Source organism: Numida meleagris, chromosome Z (assembly GCF_002078875.1).
Source record: "Numida meleagris isolate 19003 breed g44 Domestic line chromosome Z, NumMel1.0, whole genome shotgun sequence".
Lineage (NCBI taxonomy): Eukaryota > Metazoa > Chordata > Aves > Galliformes > Numididae > Numida > Numida meleagris.
Genome location: NC_034438.1, coordinates 35,115,374 through 35,141,295, shown reverse-complemented (window position 1 = coordinate 35,141,295; position 25,922 = coordinate 35,115,374). Strand labels below are relative to the sequence as shown.

Sequence of the window (25,922 nt, the reverse complement as noted above, 5' to 3'; positions counted from 1 at the left end):
GGTGCGTGAGTTACTAGTGCATAATTGCAAGGTGCCCTGGAAACTGTATTTTACCAACTGAAGCTGTCTGTAAGTGGTATTTGTTTTGTTTGGTTTGGGTTTGGTTGTTGGTTTTGTTTTGTTGCTTATTAGTATTTCTCTTGTGTAGCCACAGAACAATAACCTCTTGTTTAAAAAAGGGTCAAAACCAGAACTGCCTTGGGATGGATTTGAAGGAGAACCTAATTTCTTAATTCAAACTGGATAATACTTCTTTCTGAAAATTGAGTATACTGACTTCAGTGCACTACTTTTAGCTTCTTTTTGCTTATCCGTTAGAGTAACACAATGTGTTATAATGGCAGTTGAGGGTAACTATGAGCCATATAGTAGCCTTTAAGAGATTATGAGAGCATTTACACAGTGATGAAGACATGGAGATAATGTACCAGTTAACCACCACCAGCAAAACAGATGCAACTTGGGGAAAATTATTTTATTGCCAATTAAAGTAGAGTTGGGTGGGGGAGAAACAAAGACAAAAACTTCAGGCCTCAGCCACTGCTGCGCTGTGGGCTTCTCAATGTCTGCATGTGGAGATCTGCTGTGCATGCTGCCTATGGACTGCAGGGGCACAGCCTGCTCCTCCGTGGCCTCTCCTCAGCTGCAGGGAGCTGCTGTTCCATGCCTGGAGCACCTCCTTCTGCTCTGACCTCAGTGGCTGCAGGCCTCTTTCTCTCACTTTTTATCTTCACTTGTCTTTGCAGAGCAGTGTTTTTTGCTGTTGCTTAAACCTGTTTCCCCGTAGGTGGCACCAGCATGGCTGCGGAGCTCAACCATTCCCTGCAGTAGGGCCATTGGAGCTGGCTGGAATCAACTGTGTGTGGCACAGGGCAGTCCTAGCCGCTCCCCACAGAGGAGCCCTGCAGCTCCCCTGCCTTCAGCACCTTGATGCCTGGACCCCATGCAGAGTAACCACTGCAAGAACCTCCGTGGAGGAAGTAAGGTGGTTTCTTTACAACTTCATAGAGTTGTGGCTGGTCTTGGCTTTACTTCCGAGAAGGAAAGCTGAGTGGTTTTGTAAGGTGCCAGGTAACATGTAGCTGTGTGACTGGGGCTTTCCTGCAGTGATAGAAGTGCAGGCCTTGGGAGAAAAAGGACACTTGTGGTAGAAGTTTTAATGCATTTAAAAATTACTACAAATAAAATGCTTGAGTAGGAAATTTGGGGAAGGTAATTCACAAGGAATTTTCACGTCCTCCTTTGGTACCTTCTTATTGCTTGTGTTTCTGCTTGGTTGTGCCCTCTAATCCAGCTGATGCTGCAGGTGTTGGTCTGAACAAGTGGTTTTCCTGTCCAGGCTGGTATAGGAAGAGCTGTTTAACAGAGACCAGAAGAATGAGGGTTTTGGAGCAGGAGACAGAAATGAAATAATGCATTTCTACTTTTCTTTAGTCTTTTGAAGCATTCAGTATATTGTGGGTAAAACAAGCAGCAAAGGGTTAAAGCCACAGCTGCATTTTCTTAGAATGGGTCTCAGGTGTGGGAGACCTGGGCTATGATGTTATGGAGCTTGACACTGGTGAGGCTGACCTCTCTAGGGTGTGCGGTGAATGTATGTGGAAGGGATTTAGCTGCACTTAGGAGGGCTTGCAGCCAAGGGAGCCATCATGTCGCTGCTTGGAGTCCTTCGCCTGTGGTGTTTTACAGTCACTTAAATTCTGTTGTTCTCTCTGTCGTCTCCAGCAATTCCCTCATACTCGTTTTCCTTCAGTGTATTCCTGACATTTAGTTCTTCACAGTGTGCATGGATGATTGATTTGAGCTTGTTAACAGGAGAATCTGTTGTGCTTCAAATAGTCTGATGGGTTTCTTGATTTTTTTCCTTCTTTCCTATTTTATATAATATCCAGATTTCCTCAATGAGCCCTTTAAAATGTTTGTCTGCATCTTTTTACTCTTACAGGCTGCAAAAATCCATATTTCAGCTTCTCAACACATTTGATTACCTGAATTGTGATTTGTATTGTTATTCCCTGACAATACAGTTAAATAACATAGTAAAAAGAATTAATTGTAGATTTTCTGAACCTTAAGGAAGGAAACATGTTTTCTGCACCATTGTTTTTCTATTCATAAAGCAGTTGTTTTTCAGTCACTACGATTTTCCTTTGTTGACTTTGCTGTTGGGTTTTTCCTGTTTGGTTAGGTTAGGTTTGTCTATTTTGCATTTTTATATCACCTTTTCTAAAGCAAGTATTTGTGTGAGATTCATCTTACTTTGTGCATGCAGTGCAGCGCTTGTGTTTGTTGCAGTGTGCTTGTAGGTTTATGCTGATTTGTAGTCTTGCTGCAATGTCATTATTTCTGTACTTGTTAAAAGAATTGATGACATAGTTTATCTGCCCAATTTTCTATTGCTGACCTTTTTTTTTTTTTTTTTTTGCTTTCAGCGTTTCCATTTATGGTTGGATGCCATCCCCTTGAGAGAATAATCAGTCTACTATGTGCAAATTTGCCTTCTCCTGTATGAATTTGCACATTAGTATAACTCTCATTAAGAATTTTGCTACTCGCTTCCAGACTCTCTTAGTGCTTGATATTTGTTTTATTTGCTCTAGCATCATGCCCAGGGATGCAGAAACCTATTGCTAGACTAGGAAGACTAATTTGAGCTATTCAAGGAGAGGCTTATTTTGCCCTTTGGTTTTTCTGTAGCCTGCTTTTAAGAGGAATGTCTTGTGTGCTTGCCTCTGCATTAGAGCTTGGAGGTAGTGTGTCTGCTTCTGCTGTGTTTCTCATGTTTCTGGCTGTGAGTAGTTAACAGTTATATTATTTGTATTATTTTTCATTTACAAAGACATACCCAAAGAGCAGCATGGGGGGGCATTATGAGATTCCTTCACTTGTGGATGTTAGAGCTCTTGTGATGCTGGAGTTTGTCCCTATTTCATCTTTGCTCCAGGAAACACCAAGCTGGAAAGTTTGCAGGAAAATCTGAAAGGTTTGTTCTAAGTAGAACTACTTTCAGGGAGTCAGAACATTACATCATTTGATCCATTCCTGCCCTCTGATCCATGGTGTCCTGCAGCTTTTACTGTATATGTTGCAATTCGTCAGTCATTTGATTAAAATAACCTTCTGTTGTTAAGCATGTTGACTGTGCCTTAGAAAATTCAAGTGCTTACTGTACGTAGGTTGCTCTGAAAGTAATGCCCCCTAATTGCTTCCATGGAAACTACAACAGATACAAAGAGCACAATTTGATACAAAGAACAGTATTTGATAGAGCAAATTCAGTTTTTCAACGTAGTCACCGTATTAGCTATGAACAAAATGAACAAGAGCCTGCATGCTGTGCTCATAAAAATCCGCACTGGGGGAGGACCCTATGTTTCACAGCTATAATGACAGCATCATTGCTGAAACACACCACCCACCTCCTCATGGTGCTCACATCCACTGTTTGGTCTCCGTAAATGTTCAGCAAGCATCAGTGAATGTCAGTGGGTGCCATTTTTTCTGTATGGAGGAATTCCGTTCCACCCCTTTGCTTCACCTGCACTTCCGCATCAGACACCTTTTTGTCAGAATGCCCCTTTGCTGCCATCTGACACACGGCAACAACATGGAACAATATTTGTGAGAAGGTTCAACCTCTGCTGCCATACCAGCAGCATCTGCCTTTGACGTCGTGGCCCAAGATAATAAAATAGGAAGTATTTCTTTTGGAGCAGCCCTTGTAATTTGGATCATCCATTTAGCTTCCAGCCTTATCTGGGCTTAGCGTGTGTCCACTTCAGTTAACACAGATTTGTGACCAATTGCTTATCTCTTTTGGGGATGATAATCTCTTACAATATGTGAAGTGGTTGTAATTTAGATATTTGAACGAAATCTCATACTTCAAAATAGCTGAGTGTTAGTAAGTCAAAGACTAAAAAAATTTAGTTTTATATGGAACAGATCATTTTCTTTAACTGGAGATAATTCTGAAAAGGAAGTAGGCCACAAGTTGTGGAGTTGATTTTTTTTCAACCAATTGATTCAGCTTTGTAAGAATTTTCTACATTTGCAATGGTAATTTCTAGATGTTGGCAGAAATTACAGGCTAACCTCTAGTTGGCTGTTCCGAATCTGAATGCAATTTCATGTTTTCTTCATTTTTCCCAAGAAAGATTTATACACTTAATAGTCCCTCTTGTAATGCAGCTAGCTATAAAAATTACTATTCCAGTGGTTGAAGAAGTCAGTCTGCAAGGTTGAAAAGAGGATTTTTATCCAAGATAGAGATGTAGAAGCACAGTCTTTCATCTTTCAGGTTAGTTTTGACCTTTCTTTTTAATGTTCCCGCGGGTATCAAATAGCATAGGAACTTGACCTGTGGACAGTGTTAGCTTGTTCATGTTGCTTGATGACGTGCTACCATAATCCTGGCTGATAATAAGAAAGATCTGTTTGGATAAAAAGCTATCTTTGTTGGTTTCTTAACGGTGTATATAGAAAAGAAAAAGGATTCTCGCAGTACTTGAAAAAAGTAAGTGCTATTAAAAGAAGACGTGTACCTTTGGCAAATTGGACATAGTATTGAAAGGAAAATACTGGCATTAGCCCTAATCTGCTTCACAGACAAGTCTTTTCTACTTTTTTGATCTTTTGCAAAGGTCCTTCGGATATCTTGTGTGAAAAAAGTATTTTACTTTTAAGCTTTCATCTAATGCTGTATTCTTCTCTCTTGCTAAAATGCAGTCTCTTTGATATCCTGTTAGATTACTTTGTGTACAAAGTGGTAGGAATTTCCCCTGAAGTGAAATCTTGGGAAAAGTGAAAAAAGTGAAATCTCATTGGAGCCTATCTTACTGCAAAAAGTACCTGGGAACAATAAGAGACAAAAGTTTAAACTCACAGGAAGCCTTCATTGTGTGTGAAACATTTTTCAGTCCATCAGTGATTGTTAAGGCAGAACAAGGCTGACAGATAAAATAAGGCAGAGTTTTGGGTGGTGGTGTTTTTTCTAATGGTAAAATATGACAAATTGATTCAATTTTGTATGACTAGCAGTGCTCCATAATTCTGGCTAAAGTTGTATGTGAATGTGAAAGCGATAGAGCAATTGGTTTAGTTGATAGAGTTGTGGGATGGTTTTGTTCTGTTTTTTTTTGAGAATTCCACCAAGGCTGCTCTGAAGGCCCTAATTTGGGATTTGTGCAGTTGTGAAGTCATTAGACTGTGTTCATCTTGCCAACAAAATTAGTCATTTTATGGTCTGGTCCATCTGAGTAGTGAGAGAGTGTACACAGGAGCCTGTAAACAAATACATAGAGTTGCTGTAGAATTACAGGATGGAAATTTCAAGCCTATACTGTGTAGGAGTTCACGCAGGATGGTTTTCATCTCAAAACAGTCAGTGTGTGTATGCAGATTAGTGCCTTCCTTTCAGGAAAGAGTGTGAGAGACTTCGCGCAGAGGACGTTTATTCAAGTAAATGGTGAAATTGCCTTCTTAACCATAATGGAGTTGTTTCACTGGTACGCTGTCAGTAACCATAACTGAAGTGTTTCATTCAGGTACCCTGGTACATAAAAGAAGAATCTCTTAATAGGTTCTTTGTGGTTTCATGAAAATTACAGTCTTATGACTAGAAATGCTGGGTAGTACAGAGTTTCACTTGACAGTTCTGATCTAAAGTAAGTCAATCACAAGACTGTTTTAACTGAATTAGGCTATTCAGGATTAAAAGACGAAATTTCTGAGTACACTTTTAAAAAGTTAGGAAGTTAGGTACCTGTTTTTCCTTTTTCTTCTTTGACTGCTAATTTTTCTTAACAACTTATGTAATTTTATTATGATTCTTCATGTATTTTTTTAAAACATTTTTAAAAGGGGGAAAGTGTTGGTATGCATGCAAAGAAAATGAAAATAATGGCTTAAATAATTAAGCAAATATCCCCAAATCTCATGTCTTACTTCTGGAGTGTGGAGTCCAAACACTAATGTGGAGTGTAAAGAAACATTCAAATTCAAGAATCAAAAAATACGTCACTGGCAGAGTTTTGAAACTGGATGCCAGGTCTTCAGCTGTAATGCTTGTATCTACTTGAATTGCTGAAAATTTTCATATGAAGCGATTCTTGCCTTGTTAACTTACCTTGTGTGTAACATGCCACGTCTTTTGCACTGGGCCTTCACCCCATTCTTCCCTTCTTAGTTCCTCTAAGAAACATCCTGATCCTCTGGATGTTTCTTTTCAGGCTTCCATTTACTCATATGCACACACACATTACAAGATGAATTTGCTGGTAAAGTCAGTTCTGATGTTTTAGCTGTACGGAGTTATCGCAGTAATAGACATTTAGATGGGACATCATGGAAGAAGTCTTCCCTGCAAAGTGATTGCATGGATGGGACAGGTTGCTCAGAGAGGTGATGGAATATTCTGTCTATGGAGAGTTTCGGGTTTTGCCCAGAAAAAGTGGCGGCCAACCTAGGACCAGAGGACCCATTATGTCATCTTCATGCCTGCTCCACAACGTGAACTGAAGTTTGTGCTGTGTGGAGAGCAAAAACAGTTGCCCTTCAGAGGCGTACTTCAGAGACAAACTAAAACATGAATGCAGGCCTGCCTTGAGCAACTCTGAAAAGTGTGGGTGACAATCTATTCACCCTTACAAACTGCGGATCTTTTTTTTTGCCCATTCTCTTCCTCTTTTTTCTTTTTTTTTTTTCCCCCCAGGAATTGATGAGAGACAGAAATTAAGAGGCTTTCAGAAAAGGCAAAATCTAGTCACAGAGCTAAAAGGGCAAACAGTCTTTTCTCCCAGACCTGACTGGGATTCATTAACCTTGTGATTGTTGGAATCAAGTTTGTGAAACATTGCTTATATTTGCAGTGCTTTACATTTAATTACAGACCTTGGATGTTATGTATTTGAGCTCAGGATCTGCACAGGTAACCACAGAAACTTGCCTACTCAGAAGTCTCAAAACTCAGCCCAGCAAAGTTCCTACTGTCAACCAACTGCTTTTGTCCATAAAAAATTGTTCTGTTTAGGTAACTGACTTAAAATCTCCAGAAGAATATGTCAGGAGAGCCACACCCTTCTGGGAATCTTAGTTTGCGATAGATGTGTTAGCAATGCCAGAGTCCTGGAAAACTGAAAGGAAGCCTCATGTTGTGCTAGTATTTCGGAAGGTAAAATGTGCGGCTGGACCCTTAGGGTTCGTAATGACTTGTGCCTTTTCAGAGATCGGATTTACTTGTTACCGTGGGCCTTTTCAGCTTTATAGGCCTAAAATTTCTGTTCCTTTAGACATACCCATGTAACTTGACAGTAGCCATCTGCCTGATTGATTGGAAACAGTGTTGGATTCTGTAGTGAATTAGTTATATTAACGTACTGCTGTAGCACCCTTCAGATCTGTGGGAAATACATAACTCTGTAAAGCTTCCATAGTTTCTTCTAGTCCACTTCAGTATTTAAAATTAATAAGTCATTGGTATTGTGCCTTCATTTTAAAAATCTTTCTGTGAGATAGGTCACATCGTCAGTCCTGGCTTTAAGAAATTAAAAATAAAGGATGCTGAACTAATAGTAAAGAACTGTGAAATTAATATGTGCATATTTGTAGTAAGGTCATTTATGCAATGGTCTAATGCTTAAGAAGCGGTCCAGACTGTTTATTTGCATGATGCAGAGTGGAGACGAGACTGGCATGGCTTTTAATGTTGGTGAAATACCACTGGAGAATAGTGGCATTTAAGCTTGGAAGTCAGAAGAGAAGGACAGGACTGTAGGAGGGATGGTCCTTCATTGAAAAGGAGTAAAAGGATAATGCAGAATAACTTTAAATCCCTGATATTGCAGAATCCCTCTTGCCTTGGTCTCAGGGAACACTTAAAATGCATCATTTTCTCTGCATAAAACGTAATAAAGCAAAATAATTAGGACTTGATTGCCTGGGAAGAAATGGTCATGTCTTTGTACATTTTCTTTCGAATAACTTATATCAATAAGCAGAAGGAACCACTGACTCCCATGCAGTCTGCAAGCAAAAAAGAAGAAAAAATTTAATAGTTGAATACCTAAATACTTTAAGTACTAAGACATTTTAGGCTTGTACTTTTCCTCCTGTAAGCTTACCCACCTGAAATGTTTTTTACATCACAACTGCACTTTCTTGTTGCTACTTTTCTCTGCTATAATTGCAGTATTTATGTGTGTGAATATTATAAAAAGATTAGGAATCTATCATAAAAGTATTTTCAATGTGTTTATTTTTCTACTAAAGTCTAAGTAAGTCTTCTCTGAAGAGAAGACAAAGTAACCTACTTTCACAGAAATGTGAGACACCTGAAGCTTGTTTTGAAGTAATTTTTATTTGGAAGGGCACTGGCCAGTGAGGGGGAACAGTAATTTAAAAGGAAGACACCTGCCACCTTACCTGTGTTTAGAAAATGTCTTGTTTGTGTTCTGTCTCCTTTATAACTCTAACATTCTATCCTTTTTTCCCATTGTGATACGTATTGCTTGACTTGACTTGTTGGAGGTTCTCGCTGTAAACTTTGCATAGGGATATGAGAAGTGTATTTGAGTGATAGCCCTCAATTTCCTTTTTTTTTTTCTTTTTCACTCAGAACTCTGTTGTGTATAATAGTGTTCTGGTAAGCTTGTTTCCTTAGTGGCTAGACACTGATGAGTGTTCTGGTAAGCTTGTTTCCTTAGTGGCTAGACACTGATGAGTGTNAGTGTTCTGGTAAGCTTGTTTCCTTAGTGGCTAGACACTGATGAGTGTTCTGGTAAGCTTGTTTCCTTAGTGGCTAGACACTGATGAGTGTGGAAAGTTTTATGTTTTCGACATAATATATCAGGTTTGGATTTCCTTGATCTGGCAAAAACTGTGTGATCTGGTTAACTTGATTAGCATCACCAGGGTTATTTTTTTCTTTACCTGAGGGGTTCAGGCAGCTGTAGCTAGGCACAGTCCTCCTTCCTACCCCACCCTGAATCTCCCCTGCTTAGGCTGTGCCTGCTTGCTGTGAGGTGTATCTGAGAACCCACTAAGGACAGTGTAGTTACTAAGACTCTTCAAGTTCTGTTCTCAGCTGCAGATGTGGAGAAATGCCAGCCTTCATTAGGGTTTAATTATGTCTGGGGAACAGATTTAATGTGTAGTTGCCGTGGAGCAACTAGTTCCACTAACAGAAATGTGCTTGTGCAGAAAGTAGGTCTCGGTCAAGGACTTCCCCCATGTGGGGGAATAAGAGCCATGTTGGTACTCACCTTTGGGACAAGTGACCTTTCTCTCATCAGCCTCAGGGAGGAGCACATGTGCATATGCTTCCCGAGCCACTGGAGGCACAGAAGCTGTTCCCATGTCAGGCTAGGTAAAAATTGCCTTAGGGCAGCCTGGGACATCTCTGGTGGGGCTGGTCAAATGCATGTAGGTGTTGGTCTAGTCAGGCCAGCCTCCAACAGCCAAAAGTCTAGTATGTGATACCTTGTGGTGCATCTGCTCTGCTGCTGTGAAGTCATCACAGCACCTCAGGAAGTTTGTAGCAGTGGAAGACACAGTTGTGTAATGTCCAGTTCGGCCATTTTTTTAATCTAATAGCTTGGGATGTAAATGTATGGCATCCTGCCAAGTGGTTCTTGTGAGGACAGTGAGGCTGCCTTTGTGGTATAGCACTGTGACAGAGTTGCAAATCTGTGAGAAGATGGAAGTGACAGATTTCTTTCAAGCCTTTGGAGCTATTCTCTGCGGCTTTGTAGGTTTTTTTTTGTTGTTGTTGTTGCTTTGATTTGATTTTGTTGGCAGTGGTGGGTTTTGTTTTGTTTTAATGGAGACTAAATTAGCAGTTTGTCCTTGGAATAGAAGAAACTGAAAGGAACTGCAAGTGCTGTTGCAACTTGATGTCTGGAGATTAGATTGGGTTAAAATGATAACAGAGAATGTGGTAGAAGAGAAAGGTGTCTGGGGGGTGATGAAAAATATTAATTTTAACTTCTGTAACCTATGTTATACATTCACACTTTTCCCCCTTTACATCTTTGTTGTTGTTCCATAGTTTTTGTTTCTTGTATCTTTTTTTACTGAATATGAAAGTTGTATAGGTACAAGCTCAGACCTTTTGAAGTTGCATTCAAATTTATTTAGTTATTTAATTTTGGTTAGCCTAGACCTTTGAATAAAATCTTTCTGTTAGTGGGATTTTGCTGTTTCTCCACCAGGGGTCTTATAGCTTGCAGCTCCTGCTGGCTCTTTCTTGCCTAATTTTGCTGAATGAAAGTAGATATGGACTCTGTTACCATTCTGAAAGAAAAGACAAGCTATCCAGTATGTAAAAGCAGCTTCTTAATAATGTGGTCCAAGTATGCATCATGTTCTTGAAAAGGAGCCTAGAGTGTGTCAGCTAAAAAGTGTTAATTCAGTTGTTTTTGAAATGTGAGAAGGGGATGGAAAAGACCTGGTAAGCCACCGTTGTCAAATACTTGGGTATTTTGTAGATAACACATTTGTCCATCCTCCTTAGTCTTCCACATTAATCACAGAATTGTAGGGGCTGCAAGGGACCTCTAGAGATCATCAAGTCCATCCCCCCTGCCATAGCAGGCTCCTAGACCAGGTTGCACAGGTAGACGTCCAGGCAGGTCTTGAACATCTGCAGAGGAGACCCCACAACCTCTCTGGGCAGCCTGTCCCAATGCTTTGTCACCCTCACTGTGAAGAAGTTCTTAAACACATTTGTGAGGAACTTCCTATGCTTCAGTTTGTGGCCATTTCCCCTTGTCCTATTGCCATGCACCACTGAAAAGATTCTGGCCTCATCCCTTTGCCTCCCATACCTTAGATATTTATAAACATTAATCAGATCCCCTCTGAGTCTTCTTTTCTCAAGGCTGAACAGACCCAGGTCGCTCAGCCTTTCCTCAGAGAGGTGCTCCAGGCCCTTTCTTATCTTTGTGGCCCTCTGCTGGACTCTCTCCAGGAGATTCCTGTCTTCTTTGTATGGGGGAGCCCAGAACCGGACCCAGTACTCCAGGTGAGGCCTGACTAGGGCAGACTAGAGGAGGAGCATCACCTTCCTTGACCTGCTGGCCACACTATTTTTAATGCATCCCAGGATGCCATTGGCCTTCTTGGCCACCAGGGCACACTGCTGGCTCATGGCCAACCTGTCTTCCACCGGGACCCCCAGGTCCCTCTCTGCAGAGCTGCTCTCCAGCATGTCATCCCCCAACCTGTACTGGTGCATGCAGTTATTCCTCCCTAGGTGCAGGACTCTACACTTGCTCTTGTTAAAACTCATCTGGTTTCTCTCTGCCCAACTCTCCAGCCTGTCCAGGTCTCACACAGCCTTCTGGCATGTCAGCCATGCCTCCTAGCTTCGTATCATCAGCAAACTTGCTGAGGGTGGACACTATCCCCTCATCAAGGTCATTGATGAAGATGTTGAACAAGACTGGACCCAGAACTGACCCCTGAGGAACACTGCTAAATACAGGCCTCCAACTGGACTTTGTGCCACCAGTCACAACCCTATGAGCTCTACCAGTCAGCCAGTTATCAACCCACCTCACTGTCTACTCATCTATTCCACACTTCTTCAGCTTTGTTATAAGGATGTTGTGGGAGACAGTGTCAAATGCCTTTCTGAAATCAAAGTACACTACATCCACTGCTCTCCCCCCCATCCACCCAGCCAGTGATGCCATCGTAGAAGGCTACCAGGTTGGTCGAGCATGACCTCCCATTGGTGAACCCATGCTGACTACTCCTGATAACCTTCTTCTCTTCCAGTTGCCTGGAGATGGTGTCCAGAACAATCTGTTCCATCACCTTTCCAGGGATGGTGGTGAGGCTGACTGGCCTGTAGTTTCCCGGATCCTCCTCCTCGCCCTTCTTGAAGACCGGAGTGCCACTGGCTATCCTCCAGTCTTCAGGCACCTCTCCCATTCTCCAAGACCTCCGAAAGATGATAGAGAGCAGTTCAGTGATCACCTATGTCAGCTCCCTCAGCACACGTGGATGCATCCATTGGGGCCCATGGATTTATGCACACTGATGTTGCTTAGATGATCTCAGACCATCTCCTCCCTCACCAAAGGGGAGCCTTCTATTTGCCAGGCTCTCTTGCTTACCTCCAGTGTCCAGGATTCCCAAGGGGAAGTCTTTGCTGTGAAGACAGAAGGAAAGAAGGCGTTCAGTATCCACCTTCTCAGCATCCCCTGTTACCAGAACACCCCCCCCTCATTTAGTAGGGGACCCACATTTTCCCTAGTCTTCCTTTTACTGTTGACATACTTAAAAAAGCTTTTCTTATTATCCTTTATCTCTTTTGCCAGATTCAATTCTAGGTTGCCTTTAGCCTTCCTTGTCGGATCTCTGCAGCCCCTGACAAGATTCCTGTATTCTTCCCACGTGGTCAGGCCCTTTTTCCACATTTCATGGACCTTCTTCTTCCCTTTGAGTTTATGCATGAGCTCCCCTCTCATCCACATGTCTCCTGCCACCTTTCCCTGGTTTCTTACCCAATGGAACACACCGATTCGGAGCTTGGAAGAAGTGCTGTTTAAATGCTGACCAGCTCACACATGCCCCCTTACATTCTAACACCCTGCCCCACGGGACAGCTCCAAGTAGGTCCCAGAAGAGATCAAAGTTGGCTCTCGTAAAGTACAGGGTAGCAATCCTACTTTTTGGTTTGCTTCTTCCACTCAAGGTCTCAAACTCCACAATTTTGTGATCGCTACAACTACCTGCATCAGAAAGTTATCTTCAGCACGTTGCAGGAACTGTCCGGAGAACGCATGCCTGGCCATGCTGCTTACTCAGCAAGTATCTGGGTAATTGAAGTCTCCCATAAGAACCAGCACCTGGGATCACGAGGCTACTTCCAGCTGCTTGTAGAAGGTCTCATCAACTTATTACTCCTGATCAGGGGGCCTATGATGCACACCCACAGCAGTGTCACCTGTATTAGCCCACCCCTTAATTCTCACCCACAAGCTCTCCACTGGTGCATCACCCTCCCCCAAGTGCAGTTGGATACATTCTAGCTGCTCTCTCACTTGAAGAGCAACTCCACCACCACACCTTGCCAGCTTGTCTTTTCCAGAAAAGCAGGTAGCCATCCTTGACAGCATTCCAGTCATGTGAGCTGTCCCACCATATCTCCATGGTCGCAATGAAATTGTGGCCTTATGACTGCACACAAATTTCCAGCTCTACCTGTTTATTTCCCATGCTGTGTGCATTAGTATACAGACACTTAAGGGAAGCAGCAGGTGCAGGTATCCCTAAAGGGATGCAAGAAGATTTCAGGTGGGAATTCACGATGTTACCTCCTCTGAGGGGTCCTCACAAGACCCTACAGGACAATCCAGAGGTTTTTCCCTACAGTCTCCTTCAACCACAACATCTGCAAGCCCTTCTCTGTCCCATTGACCGCCACCCTTTTCCCCCATCAGACCTAGTTGAAATTTCTGAACTACTTGCTCCACCTTAGCGAGCATCATTTTATCCCCTACCCCTTCGTACCTAGTTTAAAGCTCTGTCAGCAAGCCCTACCAGCTCCTGGGCTAGGATCCGCTTTCCCCTTGGAGACAGGTGAGACCCAGCAGCCCACCCACAAGCTGCCAGCCCCTGGCACAAGCAGAGTACTTTTGCTGGCTTCAAAAAAGCCCTAAAAAGAGCTTTTTTTTATCAGCCTTTTTTGCTTCAGATCCTCTGCCCAGTGCAGTCTTAGCCTGCCCTGAAGCTGGTCTCTGCAGCATTCTGAATAACATCTCTGCCTCTTAAATACATTGACGTTTTCAAGCACCTCCAGATAAAGAATTTGCCAAAAAAAAAAAAAACAAAAAACCATGTACTTAAGTGTATGTCCAATTGAAATAACAATAACAATTTTAAAAGAATTGTTTTTGAGTCTTATTTTTCTGAGATGAAAGGGGGGGAGGATTACTGTAAAATCTGGTGTTTTCCATAGCTGATGTTACAGTTGCCAGGCAGTAGTACATTTTTAACTCCCTGTTGCGTGATGAAAGGTAAGCGCATTCTTTATCCTATCTTTCCCACCGGCTTTCAGCTTAACTGAGATACAGCTCCTTTGATAGTAGTGAAATAAAATAGTTGCTTTCCATGACGGTGTATCCTCTGCTTGAAGTTCTGAGGCAATTATGAGCTCCCAGAACAAATCTTTTTATGGATCAGATGATGCAGAATCTAGGCAGTTACTGAAGTTTCTATGGTATTTCCGTATCTTTTCGATGAGACTCGGATTTGGGAAGATAGGAAACAGATTTTTACCTCAAGAAGTGTTGCTCTGTTGTCCTGGTAACTGCTAGATTTGTTGCAGATGCCTTTAAGAAGTAAAAAACATATTGTTTAGCTATCCTAGCTACTTTTCATTGGTACTGTGCTAGCCTTTTTGTTTGTTTGAAACAATCCCTCCTGAGAACATTGTTCTTCATGCTTCTCTCAGCTGAAGTACACCATTTAACTAAGGTACTAGCTGAGTGGGCTTTCCCCTCTCTTATTTCACTTTGTTCTCATGAGCCTGAATATTTGCTCAAGAACCTTCTCAAGTTTTAGCAGATCCTTCTTTTATTGAGATCATCTCAACACTGTCAAAATGTTTCTGAGCACCTGACACAACCTGTGGCTTGTTCACATTAAAGAATTAAAAAATCTAGTATTTAAGTCACTTCAAAATTTTCCTTTCCACAACAAAATCAATAAAAACTGACTTTCCCCTCACACTATAATTTCAAGTTATTAGATCAGAAGGACTAAATGACTCAGAATTTTTAACAGATGAGGAGTGTTCTGAATCTTAATTCTTGGCTGGCATGTTTTCTGTGACCACTGCATCAAAGAATAGTTGTGCATGGTAGATATTTACATGAAGAGTGTAACAACAGCCAAGAATACAGCTGAATAAGGTTGTCTCAACCAGAAAGGTAGGGTTAAGTCCTTATTTGTGAACAGAGGAGGAAAATCCAAGGGTTTATTGGATATCTTAGTTTTTAATCTCATGACACAAGCATGGGACATACATACTCACTATGAAGATTGTCATTCTCTGCAGTTTACTGTATCATGTTTGTTAGCTCTGTCCACAGATGGCTTTGTATGTACATGCTATGGCATGTAAAAGGAGATGGAAAGGGTGTTGTGCTTGTTAGGTTCATTTGAGGTTTTTTTGTGTGGGTTTTATATTTGTTGTTGGTTGGTTGGTTTTTTTTTTTTTTTTTTTTTTTTTTTTTTTGCATAGATTGTCCCCTATTGTTTAAGTAGAAATGTATAGTTTACATTGTTATAAAGATGTCACTGTTGTGAAAATAACATCATTTAATCTGTGAAGAGTTGGTGTTTTCCACTGTGCTCTCTGAGACAGTTCTGCTCTTTTTACACAGAGAAGAAAACGTTGTAAACTATAAATAACCACAAGCTCAGATTCAGTAAATGTTCATTTTTAATAACTGAACCTCTTAACAGAGACTGAAATTAGTCTCCCATTCTACTACTGATCTTAGATGTCATTATGCTTTGACACTGTTCATATACAGCTTTAATTTCTCTTTCTTATTTGGAAATTGATGTAATTAATAACTTAGATTAGAAAGCTGTAAATTAAAGATGCAATCCATAGTACACCCAGAAATAAAGATAGCAATAACCTGTCAAAGAATCACAGGAGAGTGAAAGAGTAAGCCACATTTGCTTAGCTTAGCTCTTAGAATAGCACTTCTACGTATGATGCTTTATTGTTCTGGTTGGCGAGAGCAGACAGATTTATTCCCTCAACCAATGTCAAACTGGGATTTGTGATTTTTTTTCTTTTAAGCATCTTTGGTCTACTGTGTGTAATCGCTGTGCTTCACTGCAGAGGTTGCCTGTGGGTTCTTCTCAAAATTTTTCTCTAGCGTTTTTAGGCCATTATACCAGTTAACCTTTCTCTGGCACCATATGGATGGTTTCGCATACTCCCAGAGTGCATTGTGTCTGTTTCTTGTATAAGCAGAACTTCAGTAACAAAAAGTGATGGGAAGAATCTCTTTTATGAGCATAACACTCTCTCCAGTGCCCTAAAGCTTTACGAGGCCAACGCTTGAGACTTCCGGTCTTTCTAGTTTGAAGACTCCTGAATAGTGTTCCTTGCACAAATTTAATTAAGTTTTAATAAAATGAGGATTGCAAGAACACAGCGTGGTTGCAGTACTCTGTTACATGTTTACCAGGGAATTATGACATTTCCAAACTCTGTACCCAGGTTTCATTGGTTATGATGTCAATTCAAATTAAAAGAGATATGTAAGAACTGTTGTAAATGATGTGGAAATCAAAAGCAGAAATTTAAATTAATTCTCTATATTGAAGGAGATTATATCATTTGAGTCTGCAGCTGACACATACTCATCCTTTCCACCACAAAGTTTTATACCTTGAGTGGAACCAAAGTAGATTTAGAAATAGTGGGAAACTGAAATCCAATGTGTGACTGGCCTTTCAGTCAGTTAGGTGCATACTGCAGCTAAATTCAGTTTGCTACTATCCCAGTATGGGTGTTATGCTTGGTTCCTTATTGTTCTAAGTGGATCCCCGGTGTTAAGAATGTTTATTGCACTATGTATGGGAAATATAATACTTACTAATATCTAAATAATAGTTGTAATTATGCATCCTGAATAACTTTTAGGGTTTACTTGTATTTCTGCCACAGACTTAACTCCCTTCATGGTTTTGTTCCAGTTGCTGAGTGTTCTTTTGGTCATAAATTTGTTTTTGCACTTTTTTCCTCTGTTACATCCAAAGTCTCATGTGCTTTCAGTTGTGGGGAGACCACATCTGTGGGTAAGTTGCTGAGTCTTGTGCCACAGTGCCTGGTATTTGGCTGGCTCCAGTTCTCATTTAGACAATGGATTTTTTAAGTGCCGTGGCTACACAGCCTGGGCCAGTGTACAGCTGTCTTTTAATAAGAATATTGCCTTTCTTTCTTCTAGGAATCTACATTTTCTTTTAGGCTAGTTGTGGTTAGAAAATACCTCTGCAGTAAGAAATCTTAGTTTTGAAATGTACATAGCTTATTTTAATTAGTAAATATGCCAAGGAAGGAAAGTACTGTATGCAGCCTCTCCAGTCTTAATAAGCACAGGTTACCTGTTTATTTGTTGACTAAGACATATGGGTAACAAGCACATATTTACACACATGAATAGTGTAAGTGCTTCTGCATATAGATAACTACACCCGCAGTTTTGATGTTGTTTATTTGAGTGAAACAATATTCATATTCAATAAAAAATTCAGTGTTCATATTTGGAGATGGGTATTTTTCAGTGCCTTGTCTTGAGCAAGGATAATCCTCTCCTAAACTCTCCCTTACGCATTTTTGCAGGAAAGCAGTTTGGAAATCATGCACAACTGATGCAGCCCTTGGAACAGTTTAACATATTGAAGCAACTGGCGGTATAAAATAGGTTCAATAGCATAATTTGAATATGAATACTGTGCTGAAAACATTTTTTACTGAGGCACTGTGACTAACTGAAAATTGCTGTTTTTTTTATTTTTTCTTTTCAAGGCTTCCTCTGCTGACTAGAGTGAAACATGCATGTGCTACCAAGTAACACGGTTCTTGAGGGACTGAAGGAATCGTGCTGTGTTTAAATAGATACTATTTGACCTTATGCTGAAGCCTTGTATGATCTCAGAAGTTCTTTTTTTTAAGTGACTACTTAATTTTAATTGCTTTCCCCTTCACCATGTACCCTGCAGTCTTTTTGTTTTTACTTTCTAATGTATTCTTTTTTCTTATTACAGCGTTACAAAGATTCCACTAGAGCTTGTTGAAAAATCTGTGTGCTGAGTAGGTTTGCCTGCTGTTGCATTTGTGCTTTACAGTTATAATGTTGTGAGGGTTTATACTTGTTCAGTCTTATCAGTGTGAAACCGTGTGTGACATAGTGTGGTATGTTTATGTGTCTTTCCAGGTGCTGCTTTGACTAACTGACAAAAAGCACATATTTCATAACTCTTTTTGTTTAAAGCTATTTTGGGTGAGCTTACTTAGCACATGGAAGTGAAAAGAGGGAGGTTTCACCGACAAGCTACAGTTCAGAAAAGGGAGTTTCCTGTCACTGGAGAGGTGGAGAATTCTAAGGAGTCACTGCATATGCTCTTCCATTCTCAGCCATTTTATATCAAAGAGCCTCTGAAAAATAGAAGACATATGTTTTTTAAAAGAACATGATGGCTTTCTAAAAGTAACTTGCACCTATGTGCCTTTTGTAAAGACCTGCACTATACAAGTGACATATTGGTGCATTGCTCGAGTGCTTTGTGAAATTCCGTAGAGAGTGTGCCAAGACAGCTTACACTTGGTGTGGTGAGTTTGCAAATTCAGTTTGAGGTCTCTCTGCTTCTAGCGTGACTTGGAGTTGTGGGTAAATATGTTCAAGGAATAGATGACTTCTAGGGCAGACAAAGCTCTTTTTGCTTGCAAGCTCACCACACATACTAAATTTTTCTCTTTAAAATGTTGTGTGAAATAAGAGGGAACTGTTATGTTTTCTATATATGAGAAGGTTGATTAAAGTGTGTGTGCGGAAATAATCTGTTTCACTGATACAGAGTGGGCCAGGTGGGGCTGGGGCGCAACTCTGGGGGGTGGCCCCAGGCGCTGGTGGCATGGAGCTGAGCAGGGGTGGCCCTGTGTGTGTGGGTAGCAGTGTGGAGAGGTGGGAGCAGGACATATCCCCTCAGCCAGGGAGAGCAAGGGCTGCACTCACAGCATGAGACACCCAAAACGAGCAGGAGAGGAGGGGAGGTCCTGGGATAGTGGGTGGGGCTGGAGACTGTGCCTTGTGAAGGGAGACTGTGGAGTGGGGCTAGTTCAGCCAGGAGAAGGGGCTGCTTTGGGAGCACCCTGAGGTGCTCTTACGAAGTAAACATGAACAGACGTACCTGGAATAAAAAAACTGCTTGTGCATGCACAAGAAAGCAAGTGATTACACATCTGAGTGTGTGAAACAAATAATCAAATTGGAATCTCATATTTTCACGTTATTGGAAATTTTTCCTGAACATTAATGTTGTGGTCTTGTTTCCAGATGACAGTGTAGCCTTTGGTGGCATTTTAAATATTTTTTAGGGTAAAGTAGCAAAGAAAATTCCTCAAGCAGTTTCATACTGTTGCTTGAAAAATACGTGGAGATGTTTAATTTTTCTTTCTTACTGGCAGTGAGGTAGTTTAACCTTCAGCAAAGAGCTGGTTGCACTAGTAATCAGCCTCTGATTTCTCTGTTCTGGAGACAGAGTCATCCATCAAGTCTTGAGTGCAAAGCTGAGAGTGCTCAGAGAGCACTTTCCTGCATATGTGTCATTACTGGAGCACAGCTGCTGTTCTGGGCAATTAATGGGGGAGTATAGTACATTTCAGATGGGTGCTGTGTCTTTATTTCCCAGGTCAGATGACCTTTCTTGCTTACATTCTCTTCTGTCTATGGCATTTTATTTAGGGTATTGATTTCTGTTTGCTTGTGGGAGATGAAGTGCTCTTGGAAGGCCTAGTGAGAAAAATCAGGAAAACCTCATGTCTACACAAGGAAAGTGCTACTAGGAGTAGAAAAATAATATTTTACTAGTCTTCAGTTACCACATAGGAAAACAGTTTTAGTTAAACATCCATCTTGAAATTTAAATTGGTATTTTAAAGACTGGTTGTTAAATAGTTGAATGAATATACTTAGATGCTTGCTTCTCATTGAAGATTACTGAGACATTTATTCAGATCCTCAGTTTAGTGAATTCTTCTTTATTGAAATCACAATTTCAATGTTTTTTTTAATTTTTATTTTTTTTCCCAAAGTAAAAAAGTAAAATTTAATTATTGGAGGAGGTGCAACTGGAATAGGACCTTCCTTGGTAGAAAGCTTGAAGTTTCCTCATCCCCTCAAAAGATGCAACCTTGAAATTTCAATATATGAAATTAGCCTGAGATCATTCTTTCATAACTGTAATAATATTACTGTGGAAGCATCCATTTTGCATACAGAAAATGTTGAGGCTTGTGGATAGTCTTTAGAATATTTAGTATGGTCTGTAATCCCTCTGATTTATTTCTTACAGCTATACCTGTCCGCAGTGCTATCTGTCCATAGTAAGCTATTGTGTTGCATTCTTCTGTTAAGACTTATAAAATTGAATCACATATTTTCAGGTACTATTGGAAATTTGGTTGTCCTAAACTTTGTGGCGTCTGGTAGCTTATTTGACTTTTGGTATAGATAGTCTTCATACAGTTGTATTTTTCCTTCTCTTCTAACTTACTGTCATTCAATTAAAGGTGTGTCAGGGTATATGTGGTAAGGATTTCAGAAAGTTGGTCATTATTATGCGTTTGTGCATAACTTCATTTCTTTTAGCAAGTACTACCTTTTCTCTGCGAAGGATACTTAGATACGAGTTTGAGTGCAAGATATTTAAATAAAAATTATTAAGTAATCCTCTATTTTAACCTAATTCTATCTCCGTGCAAATTAAGGGAAAGGGAATCTAATTTAGGATGAACTTTTCAAGGGGCTGTTATGCATTAGCATCTTCACTGTTTTTATGGGCTTGAAATTGAAAGCTCTGGAGTACTGTTGTTTCCTTAAATAGTAGTTTCTTGTTCTGTGTTGGGGGCAGAGGAATGCTTGCTTTGGTAGTTTTAACACACATCTGTCCATTCTTTCCAGTGAACCTTAGCTGTAAAAGACTTTACCTTGTCATTGAATTCTTTGGATGGAAAAAGCAAACTGAGTTTCCTCCTAGTTTTTCTGAAACAGGATTAATTTGTATAGAAAATCTTTACCTGTTCAGTTCATGTGATGCATTAACTATTACTTTGAAACTGTAATTTTGAAATTAAGGTATGCTGTACTTCTTCCTCCCTTGTGAAGGAGATTAAAAGGTCAAATTTTAGGGCTGAAACATAGCATGCCAAATTTGCAAGAAATATGTATGGACTGCTTCTGAAAATGAGAAGATTAGTCTGGAACAAGGGCAGTGTTATATTCTGCTTCCTTCCTTCCTTACTTATGTAAGAATTCTTAAGTTTTAGACTAAAACAATAGGTGTGGCAAAGACAAGGAGGAGCGTTTGCTGGTGTGGAAGCTGATCCCATTAGATTTCCCCTGGGGCTGTAGTGCGAGTAGCTTCCATCTAGCCTTCCCTGCCTGTCAAAATTCTCTGACAGAGGGCAGCTGAAATTACTATTGTTTTCTCATCTGTATTTTCACTGCTCTGTTTTCTGGACTTTGTTTATTCAGCTATTTGTCATCTAGACCTCTCTGTCTGTACTCAGAGTATTTACTTCTATTTTGCATTAATTTTAATTTTTTCACTGGTATTTGATGCATGGTTTTATAGATCTTTTCTCTTAATACTTATCAATAAAACACAGGCTGGAGATGTATTTTACCCATAGACATACAGTTTAACTTAGAATACCAAAGATGTCCTTTTCATGACATTTTTAAACGTAGAGTAAGGTTCAGAATAGCTGAAGCTGTTACATGCAGATGAAACCTTCTGAGGAAGTTAATCCTGCTTTTACTAAGAAACTCACATAGTCTAATCTGTATTCTTATGGGTTTTTCCTGTTTATTTGGCCTTTATTGTATCATCTTTTGAGGATTTCACTTGGTCAGCAAGGCTAAGATGCCTTGCTAGTCTCAATGTGGTCATGGTTATGAGAATTGGTAATGCTGCTTCATGTTACAGGAAAGATGTTTGGTGCAGGAGTCATCTGTCTTACATGATTTCAAATAGATTCCATGAAGATATCTGTCTTGAATCTAGCCATCATATGCTTCCCTAGGAAAAAAAACAGGTTACTTCAGGTGCACGCTGGGACTCCCTTTTTGTCTCTTCTGATCTCAAAAGTGCATAGGGTGATCAGCTCAGCTGGAGATACCCTATTAAAGAAATGTAGTCTGCATAGGTGTCATGTATCTTAGCAATTGCAGACTGCAGTGATGGGACTAAATCTGTCATTTTACATTACTACATCCTCCCTTTGTGCTGAGATTGTGAGCTACAGGTAAGTGGTGGAATATTTCTGTCATACCTCTACAATGTTAAAGCCCCTGGCAATGTTAGTTTTTCTAATGCATGCCTTTCATTGTCACTTAAATGCCACAGCAGTCCATAGAAAGACCTCCAAGGAGCTGCTTGGAAATGATTCTTCCTCAAAGAATTTGTTGATAAAAGTGAGAAGAGCACTGCCCAAGGGAATCATGGTTGGTTCATGCTGTTGAAGAATATTTGTACAGGAGGTTGTACTGTAGTGCTGGCTGTGCTCTGACTTCAAAGCTGATGAAATCAGAAGTTTATCTGCTGGGAACAGAAGGGTGCCTTTTGTTGCTTCTGTTCATGGGCTCTGCTTTTTCTAAGAGTAAATTCATAGTTTTTTTTTTATTTATTTATTTCCAGCTGTGATTGACAAAATGTCAGTAGAGTAAGTGGCCTACCCATCAGAACTTGCCATGAATCATTTGGTTGGACCGCCTGCTGGGGAGGTAAGTGAAGAGCCAGCAAATGGAGCAGTAAATGAGTCAGTGGAGGCTGACCTGGAGCACTCAGAGGTGGAAGAGGAGCAGCGGTATGCAACTCACTATCCAAGGCACACAAACAGCAGCCAAGGCGGCCTGTCTGGACAGGAGGAGGAAGGGATGTTAGCTCGGTCAGCCAGCACTGAGAGTGGCTTCCACAATCACACAGATACTGCAGAAGGGGATGTAATACCCACAGTAGAGGATAATTACGACACAGAAAGAGTTCAGGAAAATGAAGATGAGAGTGCATATGCAGTGCAGTATAGGCCTGAGTCTGAGGAATACACAGAGAATGCTGAGTCTGAGCATGGTGAGGCCGTTCATAACCGAACACTGCCCAATCACTTACACTTCCATTCCATCGAACATGAGGAAGCCATGAACGCAGCCTACTCGGGTTATGTCTACACACATCGGCTCTTCCACCGAGGGGAGGATGAGCAGTATGCTGAGCCTTATGCTGACTATGGACTGCAGGAGCATGTGTATGAGGAGATAGGGGATACACCAGACCTCGATGCTAGAGAGGGGATCCAGCTGTATGAACGGGAAAGGGAGGAAGCTGACAATTACCGCAAGGAGGCCCTTGGTGCCCGCCTTCACCATTATGATGAGCGGTCTGATGGAGAGTCTGACAGCCCAGAAAAGGAGGCAGAGTTTGCACCCTACCCAAGAATGGATAGTTATGAACAAGAGGAGGATATTGATCAGATTGTGGCAGAGGTGAAGCAGAGCATGAGCTCCCAGAGCTTGGACAAGGCAGCTGAAGACATGCCAGAGGCTGAGCAGAGTTTGGAGCATGCTCATGCTCTTGCTGGTGGGGGGCACGAAAGCAATGGCCAGCTCCCACCTGGTTCTCGAGTTACATCCAGCTCGGAAGAAACTGTGCAGAGGTACAGCAAGGAAAAGAGAGATGCGATTTCACTGGCCATTAAGGATATTAAAGAGGCTATTGAGGAAGTGAAGACAAGAACCGTCCGTTCTCCTTACACTCCGGATGAACCGAAGGAGCCTATCTGGGTGATGCGGCAGGACATCAGCCCAACCAGGGATTCTGACGACCAGAGGCCACTAGATGGAGATGTGAGTACACAAAGCTTTCAGTTCTCAATTATGTATTTCTTGTTTCTTTAATGGTGGTGTACGTTGCAGTGAGAGAGGGTGAACTTTGTTCATGTTCTATGACATATTCTTCAGTAAATTATGCGGTGCTTTGCCTATTTAAAGTCTGTACTCTAGAGGGCATGTAAGAGGTAAACATGTATGTATGTATATTGTAAGTGGACCAAAATTTTCTTGTTGAAGCACTGCTGACCCAAGTTAAGTTATTAAGGGATGTGACACACAAAGTTCTTCACTTGCTGTTCTATTTTTCATTGCCATGGGATATTTAGAGTAGCTGCCAAACACTGTCTTGTATAATTTAGCCTTTCATTTTCCTGTTAATTCTAAGTTTCAGTAGCAATGTTAAAAGTCTGGTCTCAATAGCAATGTTAAAAGTTCCATCAAAAATATGTTAATTCTATTTATGATGATGTCGCATATTCAGATTCAGGTTCCAGAAAAGCTGCACTGGCTTTCTCTACCTGCACTCTCTAGAAATGTGCTTTGATCTTTAGTATTTTAACATTGTAAAATATATTTGATCTCGAGCAAAGTAAGTATCGAAGACCATTATTCAGATATACAGCATGAACATTTCTCAAACTCTTCTGACATGAGGCTTAATTTGAATCAGAATTAGTTCACAGTTTGTGGTTCCAGCTGCTTTTATAATAACATTTACTTGAAACTTTATGGGTTTTCTGCATGTCTAATAAAATAAACTCATAAACAACTATTAACCGTGTTAAATTTATGCCTGATGTGGAAATAGCTGGGATACTAAACCTACCAGGCAAAAACAATTTCTGAGCTGGTCCCATGCCATGTAGCTGCACTGCACTGAAAACATCTGCTCCATCCTGTTTATTGCTGTGGAATGTTTTTTCTGACCTTTGTTGTTTTGGAAGAACTTTTTGTGCATTTTTTTGACCTTTTAAACTAAATTACTCTAAACTTCTAGGAATGTGTCAGAATTATCCAGAACACCTCAGCTTCTGCAAAGGAAATTCAGCTGGTGAAAAAAGATCACATGCCATGTAGATATATTACACACTTCTGTTTGTTTGTTTGTTTTTTTAACCTGTCTTCCAAACTATGAACGCTAGTTTTCTACAAATGGGAAGAGATTTTTGGAGCATGGGATTGGAGTTGCTAGACAAATATGCAAGCTAGCAAAGTAGCTTTCAGATTTATTTCTGTTTGAAAACTATTAGAAACACATAGTGATGAGTGTGTTTGAGTTTGGTTTTGTTTCTTCACAGTTTCACTGAAATTTTTAATGAAACCAAAATAAATTATTCTGCAAAAACTATTCCTACTAATATTTTTTTTACATCAAGTCTGTTACAGAATTGATTAGCAGTCTTGTGAAAGCTAAAGAAACATTTTCAGATTGTTCTGTGTAAGAGAACAGGTATCTTTAATATAAGAAATTTCCAAAATCTTTCAGTAATGCTCTGCTGGTGTTTGAGTATGGATGACATTACACTTTTACTGTACATTTTGGTCCTTAGAATATACCTTCCAGTGCTCTCTTTATCTGAGAGGGTCAGAGAACATTCTGTTGGTTCCTGACTGTTGGATCATAACACCCAATATGAATGACATTTTCAGCAAGTCTTGGTTGTGGATCCACAGAGCACTGAGTCCTTTCTGAAGGTGTGCCAGCTGATCTCCAAAGTATTAGTACACTTTGCAGAATTTGATTTTCTAAGGTATTCTAGTAGGACTCAGCCTGGTGTGTTCATACAATACTCAAAACAGATTTCCATCAATCTCCCTCAATATTGATATCCATACTGAAATACTTTGGTGTTTCAGTTTTGCACCAATTCAGTATTTTTCATTGCTTGTCAGATAAGAACCTGACTGAGAAGTTAACTTCCAGCTACAATCAAAACAGTGATGTATGGTGATGATAAGTATAGCTCTGTGCAAAGTTAAATGGTGGTTGTAGATGTACAAACAGTCTGTGCTCTTGGAAAGAGAAAGTAAGTTGAGTAATAGTTTGGAAGATCTGTAGCGGATTGAGGGGAGTCTATACTGCAGAAGAATATAGTACAAGACTTGGGATTGAGTAGGGATTTTGTTTCTAATTGAAGATTGTATGATGTATGCTTGAGTGGACTCTTCACATCAGAGTTCAGCTCATACTCATAGCTCATGCTTTCTTAAACAGAGCATTACTACAATTACATAGCAGTAAATTGGACAAAATTGTGTTAATACTAAGCGTCTGTG

The 25,922-nt window shown here is 40.5% G+C and overlaps 1 protein-coding gene across 4 annotated transcripts in view; it reads left to right on the top strand.

Annotated features, from left to right (window-relative positions):
• Positions 1-25,922, top strand: part of APBA1 (amyloid beta precursor protein binding family A member 1) — an 88,565-nt gene that overhangs the window by 30,463 nt on the left and 32,180 nt on the right. For 2 of the 4 annotated variants that reach the window (XM_021380714.1, XM_021380711.1), the window contains exon 3: positions 22,452-23,660. In XM_021380714.1, coding sequence (XP_021236389.1) covers positions 22,509-23,660 — 1,152 coding nt within the window. In that variant the 5' untranslated portion in view covers positions 22,452-22,508. The remainder of the gene's footprint in view (positions 1-22,451; positions 23,661-25,922) is intronic. The other 2 variants (XM_021380712.1, XM_021380713.1) reach the window with 1 other exon arrangement.